The sequence below is a fragment of the Labrus bergylta genome, chromosome 5, assembly GCF_963930695.1.
Source record: "Labrus bergylta chromosome 5, fLabBer1.1, whole genome shotgun sequence".
Classification (NCBI taxonomy): Eukaryota; Metazoa; Chordata; class Actinopteri; order Labriformes; family Labridae; genus Labrus; species Labrus bergylta.
In genome coordinates this window covers 18,775,719-18,786,158 of record NC_089199.1, presented here as the reverse complement: position 1 = coordinate 18,786,158, position 10,440 = coordinate 18,775,719, and the positions used below count along the sequence as shown (strand labels likewise).

General features: G+C 42.7%; 1 protein-coding gene across 1 annotated transcript; it reads left to right on the top strand.

The window, feature by feature from the left end:
* Positions 1-1,087: 1,087 nt before the first annotated feature.
* gata2a (GATA binding protein 2a) lies at positions 1,088-10,217 on the top strand. The gene is made up of 6 exons (XM_020633089.3): positions 1,088-1,234; positions 1,471-1,891; positions 2,652-3,212; positions 5,725-5,870; positions 8,245-8,370; positions 9,017-10,217. The coding sequence occupies exons 2-6, from the start codon at positions 1,663-1,665 to the stop codon at positions 9,314-9,316; spliced, it is 1,362 nt and encodes a 453-aa protein (XP_020488745.1). The 5' UTR covers positions 1,088-1,234; positions 1,471-1,662; the 3' UTR covers positions 9,317-10,217.
* The last annotated feature ends 223 nt before the right edge of the window (positions 10,218-10,440 follow it).

Below are 10,440 nucleotides of genomic sequence, written 5' to 3'. Positions count from 1 at the left end.
GGACTACTAATCTTACGCACGCACTGCAGCTAGAGAATAGATTATATAAAAATAAAATAGCATGGGAAATACCAGATTAAAATAAAAGAATAATAATAATTAAAAAGTGGTAAAGAAATAAATAAACGAGGTAAAACATTCGAATTTTTTTAGAGGGGGCTAAACGGTGTTATCACAACAGTCCCAACAGTTTATCCACAATGGCAGAATCGGGCGTTTATCAATTAGCTCAATTAATTATATAACCATTATGATGGACATAAATTAAGCTTCTATTCAGGTTTTTCATTTGTGCCTTGATTTGTATTGTTAGTTTTGAATGAGGGCGTTTACAGACACTTTGATGATTGACTGGTTTTCATAGGTGAGGCCTTGGGTCCATCCCTGGTGCCACCAAGTGAGAGAGAGGCGCCATTAGTATGCAAACTGTGTTTGATGGCTCTGTCCGCGAGACAAAAACCTCTGTTTTCACGAGAGGAATGTCCTGCTATACTAATTAAAGACAATTAGGCGCTCCCAACAATGGGGCCAATTTCGGGGTCATAAATCGACTCCTCCTCTGTTGGTTTTAGAGGTGCTGAAGACGCTGTTTATTTACATAACAGCCGTCTGCAAAAAAACAACACTGACAACTATGATGCGACTCTAAATCAGCAGCTTTAACAGATAAAAGATAAAACAATTAGCATGTAGTTGTGACATTTGAAATAACTGAAATAACTTTTTTTATTGGAACATTTTCTGCAGGTATTTTTTAACAGGTTAGGGCGACTTAAAATAGATTACAATATAAAAAAAAAAAGCCGTATAATTGTACTATTAAGCCACGTATTGTGCAGTCTGAATTTCCCCTCATGTTATATGCCTGTCTTGAGGCTTTAAACTGCCTCTAAAAAGCAGATTATCACGGGCCGATTGCTCGTTCAGTGTGAGCCTCACACGAGAGAAAGACCCCTCAGAAATTACTCTGCTGATTGATAAGTCTTTTAGTTTTTCGGTGCAGAGAAATGGAAATTGAAAGACGGCGAGCAAGGATGCAGCGAGCCAATTGTAGCCGGGTTGGTTGTGATTGGCCGAGAGCGACGCTCCGCCCCACGTTGCTTGATATGGGAATTTACTGGCGCCAGCCGCATCAGTCTGCGCCACATCTCATTAATGAGCCTGAGCACCGCATGGATCAGGAGGTATACACATCAGAGCTGTGTTTGCCGTCAGCTGATCGCAGTTGCACCAGGTAACCAGGGGGAACATTTGTAGGCTATTATTTCTATTTGTGCGGAGACGGAATGCTTTGCTTTCATTGTGAAACCGAACGCATGAGGTTACTTTGTTTTCTATTTTTATTCATCGGGACTCGTAGTGTGTGCAAAGTTTTGACATGTGTCCAACACTATGATTGGATAAATATACAAAGGATGATGCGTTGAAAGTGAGTTTGTGAAGTAACAATTTGTTCTCGTTTCATTGCAGGTTTAATAACTAAGGAGAAAGAAGCAGACCGGGCTGTTTACGGATTCTATTTCTGAAGTAAATAAACACAGTCGAGACTTCCACAGCCAAAGGACTAGGCCTACAAGAGGACTTAAACTTCCATTTGGAGGTAAACACAGCCTAAAAGTTGCCCTGCATACACAGACAACTTAAGAGGAGAAGAGTTCAGACATGGAGGTCGCAGCAGCCGATCAGTCTCGGTGGATGGCGCACCATCACGCAGTGCTGAACGGCCAGCACCCGGACTCACACCATCACAGTCTGAGCCACAACTACATGGAGCCCATGGCGCCTTTACTGCCCCAGGACGAAGTTGACATGTTTCTGAACCACTTGGACTCTCAAGGGAACCCTTACTACACCAACTCCCGGGCCAGGGTCACATACAGCCAAGCACACGGTGAGATGCGCTCACATTCACAATAACACTTTAATCTGGGAATGTGATGAGGAATATACGTTTAGAATTAAAATTATAATACTAACGTTTCTATATAAATCATGTGTTGAAAAAAATAGAGCATACCTTAATTATTTTGTGTCGTGATTATAGGCATATTAAAGATAACCTACTAAAACAATCCACGCAGTGTGTTTGATGAAAAGTGCGCCTTGACTTTTCTGGGCCACTTCAGCAACATAAAAGGAATTTCTAGCAAATGACAGCGAGGGGAAAGGGAAGTATGTCATTTAACCCCTCTGTGTTGGGGCAGGGGTTTCTGGAGGGAGAGAGAGAGGCACTTCCCGGATATAAAATAAAAACCGCAAATTCCCTAATAACAATCTTTAGTCCGAGAGCTGCACTCGATAAAAAGATACTGTCCTGAAGAGCGGACACTTTTCAGTGTGTTTTCTTCAGTCCACTTTGACCAATATTCTCTGTCTAAAAGAGTTTAAGTTGTTCGAGAATTCTTTAAGGAAATTTACTTTTGGATAATTTACCAAAAGTGAGAAAAAAAATTGGGACTTATAGCCTATAAGATAATTTACAGTATTTTTTCCCAATACGAACTTAAATGTCGGACTCAAGTCATTTAAAAGGTAAGGAAATGTTTTTGTTCTGCAAACTGGAAGCAATAATGTGTGAAAAGTGCGTGTGTCAAGAAGCTCCGAAATATCCTATGAAGTAGGCTATATATATGTATTCTTTTGGATTTCAGCTCGCCTCACTGGGAACCAGGTTTGCCGACCACACCTCATCCACAGCCCCAGTATTTCCTGGCTGGACCCCGGGAAAGCAGCCCTGTCTGCTGCCCACCACCATAACGCATGGGCGGTGAGCCACTTCAGCAAACCCGGCCTGCACACGAGCGGCTCCGGCTACCCCTGCAGCAGCAGCACCGGTACGGCTCCGGTGGCCTCGCTCACTCCGGCGTCCCATTCCAGCCCGCACCTCTACAGTTTCCCTCCTACACCTCCGAAGGACGTGTCCCCGGACCCCGGCCCTACCTCTCCGACCTCCACCAGGATGGACGAGAAGGAGTCGATCAAGTACCAGGTGCCGCTTACGGACAGCATGAAAATGGAGAGCTGTAGTCCGCTCCGCAGCGGCCTTGCCTCGATGAACAGCCAGGCCACGCATCACCCCATCCCGACCTACCCGACCTACTCGCTGCCTCATCACGAGTACAGCGGCAGCCTCTTCCACCCCGGCAGCCTGCTCGGAGGGTCATCCTCCAGCTTCACGCCGAAGTGCAAAAGCAAAGCCCGGTCGAGCTCAGGTGAGTCTCACATGGGTTTCCAGATCAAACTGAAAAACTTTGATACAATTGTCACTGTTTATTAATCAATTATAATTAGCAGCTTTCATTTTTCGTTGGAAAGACTTTGTCGCACATTTTGTTTTTAGGATTTAATTTCAAATTTTTAGCCCCATTTTAAATTTGTGTAGGTTAGTGAATGTTTGTTTAGCACGACTTTGCTCTGATGGCTCAGTGACGAGAAGGAGCCTTCCATTTTAATATCGCTCACTTCTCCTCTCAAACCTGTCCTGACATGTTTTTTTTGTTTTTTAATCTTCGCCCCATCGCTCTCCTTGCCTCTTGTGAACCGCTTCCATTTCAAATGACTATTCAACCCCGAGATGAAACTCATCAGACTAATCGGGGTCAAGTATTATCTAAATGTCCAGCTAAAGCCATAGTGCTCAATATCAAAGGTTCCTGTTGCTATCTCAAAGAGAAAGAAAGTGGGACTAGACCTACTAATTAAGATAAACATTCATAAACATCTTTTTTTATTTTTCGAAAAAATAAACATGTTTAAAGTTCAACCAGCAAATAAGAATTGACATTTTCTCGTTACTAAAACAAAACTTTTACATCGACTTTTTGAACAAGTTCCTCGATATAGCCTATACGTTCAAACTGTGGCTTCTTCTTCGTGAGGATTGTTGTTTTTTCTAAGGCCTTTATTGCTCTTAAAAATCAAAGAGTCACGACGCCCTGGCTCCTGCCATATCCTGTATACCTCCAAGTGAACAAATCACGACCTCCACCCCTCCCACAGTTCTCCCCAGTACTAACAAAGCCCAGGCGACAGAGCCCTGCTGTTTGTGTTTTTAAGCATGGCCTTGGCCCAGTGCTCTGACACGAAGTGCAGGCAACCAGGTCCACAATGAGCATGCGTATGTGAGTCTATTTTATAAAAGCAGGGCTGAGTGCATCATGGCACAGTTTGGAAAACAGTCCATTCAGTAATTCTAAGTTTGTTTGTTTTTTCATTTCTTTAAAATTCTTAAAGCCAGATTTGAGACAATCAATTCTGTCTGTCTGGATAAACACCAGGTTCATTACACTAGCCTACATTAAGTGGGATATTTATTTGGGCTTTACGTCTGACATTAATGTGCCGACATTTGAAAAACAACTAAGTCTGGTAATGTGCTTGTAATTTCCCTACATTGTTCCAGCTGTTGTTCTTTGAATTAAAGGACAAAAATGAAAACAAGAGACACTCAGACTTATTATTGGCAACAAATGTAGTTGTTTAATTGCCAGAATTGTCATCCTTTGTCCTAATGCTTTTAAATACATCTGGTGAACGCTGACTGGTAGATAATCTGAGTGATTGTGAGCAGAGAAATGTTATACTGTGACATTTAAAAGAATCTGGCCAGACCGTGTCTGAATCGGCAACACAAACATATCAGCTACAGCATTAAAAAGCCTCTTATCTATCAAAGTCCATGTCCAGTGCCAGTAATGGTGATTGACTGTTGTACAAAATGCCACAATGACATTTCAGCTGTCAGCACAGATACCTCACAATGTTGTGGCTTTCTGTTGAACCAGCCTCAAACCAAAACTCCTCATCCTCTCTGTATCTACTGTTTGAATTATAGGTTCCCATTCTTATTTCAACACTAAACATTGCTCAAGACTTAATACACACCAGTCATAGCTGGTGAATATTTTGGGTGCTAATGAAACACTTTAATGTGCCTGCTGTACTTGCGACACACAGAAGAGGAAGGTGAGGGAGGTACAATAAAAAGGCAGCAAGATGCATTTCAAAAGGCACATAGCTTTTTGCTCAGGTCAGATTCCTTTGTGGGACGAGGGTGGGACTTTGGGTGTCGCTGGCATTATAACAGGAATAATGAGATGAAGCTCTAGGGAGAGAGGGAGACTTGAATTAAATGAATCGGTCGGTTTAGCAACAGGCTGTTTGAAGTCAGCCAAACCTGAATGTAGACCAGAGCGTTCAGGAGAAACTAAAACAGCAGGTTTTTAAATAGAGGAGGACGTTAACTGCTTAATAATGATACAACTTGATCCGAATAACAATGCATTAACTACTATATTAACATTATTAATTGCAGCCAACTTGGATTACTTCATTAAAGACCGCAACATTTAATACCACTGCCACACACTTTTGTTTCCTCTCATGGATGCCCACATTGATAAATAATGTAGTCCTAATTTGATGGTGTGTCTCATTCGTCTTGTTAGACACCTCTGGACATGTTCTGGCTGTCTCTGGCCTCCAAACTCTGGATCAGTTTACATGTATGTGTCTGTGTCCGTGACAGCCGTGCACACCTGCAGAGTGATATAGACATTGTCTCTGTCATGGGACAGATTTCAACTTCATATTACAGAGCCATCTAAGGTCTCCAAGCACTACAGTCATCTGATGGGACTGGACAGCTGCTTAATGTTGCTTCTGCCGGATTGTGAATTTTTTAATTATATAAATTTTTCTTGTCTCCTCTTGAACTCTATGCAGAGGGCCGCGAATGTGTAAACTGCGGTGCCACCTCCACCCCTCTGTGGCGGCGGGATGGTACAGGCCACTACCTGTGCAACGCCTGCGGACTGTACCACAAGATGAACGGCCAGAACCGACCCCTCATCAAGCCCAAACGCAGACTGGTGAGTCCCGCTTCTCAATCCATCGCTTCACCCCGAGAAAAGGGCATCCCAAATATGAGCACATAGCAGATGCCGGCAGCACAATTCCAGGAAAGTTATATTTTCCCTATGATCTTCCTGGAATTGTTTGTCCCCCTCACCCCCCGATGATCCGCCCCCATGGCCTGTTACAATACTGCTACTATTGCCTTTGTTCCCGCTATCATTATTGCTGGTACTTCTGATACTGTTACTGATACCAATGCCCATGCTGCTTAAGTTAACACCATGCATGAGTAAATGAAAAGCAGGGAGGACATGTAACATTCTTGTGCTGGATGTATCACTGCTGCAGAGCTGCACAGCTACCTCTGACTTTAACCCTGCAGGAGCTGGAAACATTAGTCTGCAGTTTCTTATTTTAGGGGTTTGAAAACAAGGCATATATCTATCTATCTATCTATCTATCTATCTATCTATATATATATATATCTATATATCTATCTATCTATCTATCTATCTATAAATTATTCAAATCTTCTCATAGCTTTTTTACATTACTCATGCCTTTTCCTTAAAACATAAATCCTTAGCAGTCAAACACAGACAATAGCAGTGTTTTTTGTTTTTTAATTTACTAGTTGCCTGCTTTGATTACCAGCTGACACTTTATGTCAAAAAATAAATAAAAAATCAGAAATGGACAAATTTAAAAAAAAAAAAGTATAAATGGAAATACATTTCTATATTACTGGCATTGAAGATATGCATAGAAAATGACACTGATTTGATAAAAAGCCTGTTAATAAGATAAAACATAGAATGTCATACAGTCTTATAATAACTTCAGGCTAGTATGAAAAGATTTAGATCAGCGGCTATTATTTAAGTTTAATTATGGGCTTGGACTCAAATTACACAATTTACAAGTTGCTAGTGTTACCCCTTATATAGGCTATACTAATAATAATAATAATAATAATACAAAAACAAGAAGTTTTTCATTTAACCGTGCTAATAATCATTACAGGTGTTGTAATGTTCTTCCTTATCATTAAACGATATTCGAACTTGCAAATGAAGATCAGTAAAATATTTCGGAGGGTTTAAAAATACTCTCAAATGGCTGTTTTCATTTTAACATTGCTGCTGATGTTTTCCATGTTTCTCCTTGACCACCTCCACGTCGTTCCTCCTCGTGAAAAATCTATTAGATTTTCCATTGGCTCGTCCCGCGCGCCTGTAGCTTTTGCATTTTCAGCTCAAGTGTTTTTCAGACTTGTGTTCAAAGGGGCATCCAGTTGTTTCCTATCCGGATATCTGCCCGGCCCAGATAAGGAAGTCAGGCTCCCGGCTGTTTCCGCCTTCAACCCGCGCGCTACATTCTCTGTGGCCGGCCTGACATGTACTGTAAAGAGATTATCACAACACTGGAGGAGCCGCTTATGTGTGAAGAGACAGAGAGCGAGGGGCGGGGATGTGAAAATAAATGGATTTATGTTCTCGTCTCGTTCATCATTCTGACCAGTGGTCCAAGCTTAACGCGCAGCTTTTTCAATATTTAAACAGTTTAATTAACTTTGCCCACATATAAATTGTCCGCAGTTATTGTTGCTTTCCAGGTCGATAGCAAAGAGTCCACCTGAAATTAATTAAGAGGAAAAACTTGGATGCTGACTGCAGAGCACAGAGCCGCAGGGGTCTCGCATGTAAAGCTAATGTTTCTTATTATGTGTGAAGAATTGATCCGCAATGGACACACGAGCACGTTGCCAGGCAGGACACCGGGTATTACACAACTTACAAGTCCAGTTAACCCGGATCAGGACATAGAGAGAGTTAAAAAAAAAAAAAAAAGCGCCGTATTGTAACCTTTCAATACTGGCATTTATTCTTGAACTAATTCACTGTGATATTTAGCCTTCGGACAGGGGAACATTCTTTAGAGCAACGTCGCTGTATCTTATCGCACAAATGAGAAACTCTGATCATGGTTTGTTGCGGTCTGCATACAATTGATTCAATTAGAGAAGTAAAGTCATTTTTCCAGTCTGACTTTCTTTTTTCTTTTGATGCTGTCCTGCACGTGGTCCAGCAGTCAAAGGAGAAACCTCACGAAACTCCGCGTGCCGCCGTTTAATTTAAGGATATCTGTCTGTCTCTTGTCGATTTTATGCTGAGGAAGACATCACAGAGTCAGTCAAGTCTATGAAATGTCAGTGATGTGGTTTACATGACAGAACGAAGAATTGATAAGCTCTTTATGTGGAAAAAAATAAGCGTGATATTTAGCCTAGATTTTTTTCTTTTTTGTTGTGCAGACAAATGTCCGCGCTGACCTCTACAACGTGTCAGAGGCTCATTACTCATCATCTATTTTCTGTTTTTCCTTCAGTCCGCTGCCAGACGTGCAGGCACCTGCTGTGCAAACTGCCAGACCACCACCACCACCCTGTGGAGGCGCAACGGGAATGGAGACCCGGTGTGTAACGCCTGCGGCCTTTACTATAAACTGCACAATGTAAGTAGTTTGAAGGGGGGGAAAAAACTGCACTTAATTACGTTTTGTTGTTATTTGTTGTTGTTTTGGGGGGGGGGGGGGGTGCGCTGGTCGTTAACTGGTTAAGTGGGCGGACAGCTCGTATCGATTTAGGAGCAGAGAAACTGTGAGAGTGTGGAAGCAAAGCCTGCTCACCCTGTGGAGCAGAACCCACCGGTAGTCCTGTTCTTTTATGCTTTTTTTTATTAATCCATCGTTGTTTCAATGGGGGGCGTTACTCCCAGGAGAGGCTGCAGGGTGGGACTGTCATTCAGTGTAACGGCGTCGGTTACACTGATGAGGATTTGTCTGAGGCTGCTCCTTTCAGCTCCAGCCAGCCCTCATCCCCATGTATTCATTTTGACACTTGGTTGTGTTTGGTTTTAAATTGGACAAAAGCTCAAAAACGCCCCCCCCCTCACCCCCCCCAGCTGCTCATTATTTATAGCACACGGCTAACACTCATGATGTTGGCCTCAAAAGGAAGTATATGCTAACTTGATACCAGTATATGACTGATGACATTTCAAGTTATGAGCTGGTGAACAAGTGAACAGAAAAAAACCATTCTCACAATCAGTGAAACTTTTGTCCGGGTTCCCTTGAACTAATGTGCTGTTCTCCACAGGTCAACAGACCCTTGACCATGAAGAAAGAAGGCATCCAGACACGCAACCGCAAGATGTCGAGCAAGTCCAAGAGGAACAAACGAGCTGGGGACGGTTTTGACGAGCTATCCAAGTGCATGCAGGACAAGGCCTCACCCTTCGGCGGTGCGCCCGGCCTCACAAGTCACATGGCCCACATGGGTCATCTGCCCCCCTTCAGCCATTCAGGACACATGCTGCCTACTCCCACGCCCATTCACCCTTCATTCGGTCACCCCCACCACTCCAATCGCTCGCCGGTCTGGGCTGAGCCTCACTGAGGTCCTTTTAGACCCCGGACTCCTCGGTGTGAAGGAGCCTAAACATCACCATGAACACTACACGGCCTCCACATCCTGCCAAGAGCTGAGCAGACTTGTTGCGTCATGTACAGTGGTTGGAGGGGAGTGACCTTCAGTTGGACTAATGACTGAGGGTCGCGTCATGCCTGACCTCACTGATGGGACGCTGCAGAGCAGGACTTAAGCAGACTTTGTGAAGAGCTAATGTGATGAGGAGTTTGTTAGTCCCTGTGTGACTGAAGCATGCGGGAATGGAGTGAATGGAGACGCTCGTCATTCTTTTTGCTTATTTTTACTAAGTCACTTTGGTACCCACCTCTCCTTGACCCATTAACAGGAGACTCAAGAGAGGTCTTAAGAAGAACCGCTGTTTTCACTTCACAACCATCTCATTATATACTGAGATATGTGCACCCTGTCCATCTCCAGTCTGTCATCCAGACGGACCAACTCTTCAGTGCTGGAAGTCTCAAGACTGGCTCACAGATCTACAACGCTGTTATGAACCAGTCAGGCACAGCATAACACAGTACCCACAAACCAGTGCTCTCCTCACATGCTGGATTGTACGCCACCACCACGCTCACCTGTTTTTAATAATTGACTTTTATGGAAAAAGGACAGTGAATAGAGTGTTTATAAATGCTTAATTGCTATTATTATTGTTATATTTGATGTTATAATTATTGCTACGATAATTTATTTTCACTCTTTAAGCTTTTGTCAAAGACACATGGAAACTGTTATGATTTGAATTTCATGGTTATTACGTAAAGAAAAACACTGATCTATCTTAGATGAAAAGTCCCTGAGCTGTACGTTTTTATCATTTTCCCATCTCACAAAAGTAAAGGAAATAAAGTTTAATACTAAAGTAAAATCTGTCACCGCCTCGTAACTTAAGTCTGTCTCTTATTATCAGTTTCACAATTCTCACACACACATCAACCAATAGACAAAACTTTCCTTTTAATGAAGAGTGCTGGATTATTAAAATCATAAGTGATATCAGATGCATCAAGGGAAGCTCTGTGATCCTTTAAGCATGCTAATGCTTTGGTCAGGCTCCTCCTCTATCTGTGATGGTGCCTTGTTAAGAGAAG

Excerpts from the sequence above, each read along its gene's own strand:
- gata2a (XM_020633089.3), top strand. The coding sequence starts at position 1,663 with ATGGAGGTCGCAGCAGCCGATCAGTCTCGGTGGATGGCGCACCATCAC. Across the intron at positions 3,213-5,724 it reads CAAAGCCCGGTCGAGCTCAG|AGGGCCGCGAATGTGTAAAC; the intron begins GTGAGTCTCACA and ends AACTCTATGCAG. Across the intron at positions 8,371-9,016 it reads TTTACTATAAACTGCACAAT|GTCAACAGACCCTTGACCAT; the intron begins GTAAGTAGTTTG and ends TGTTCTCCACAG.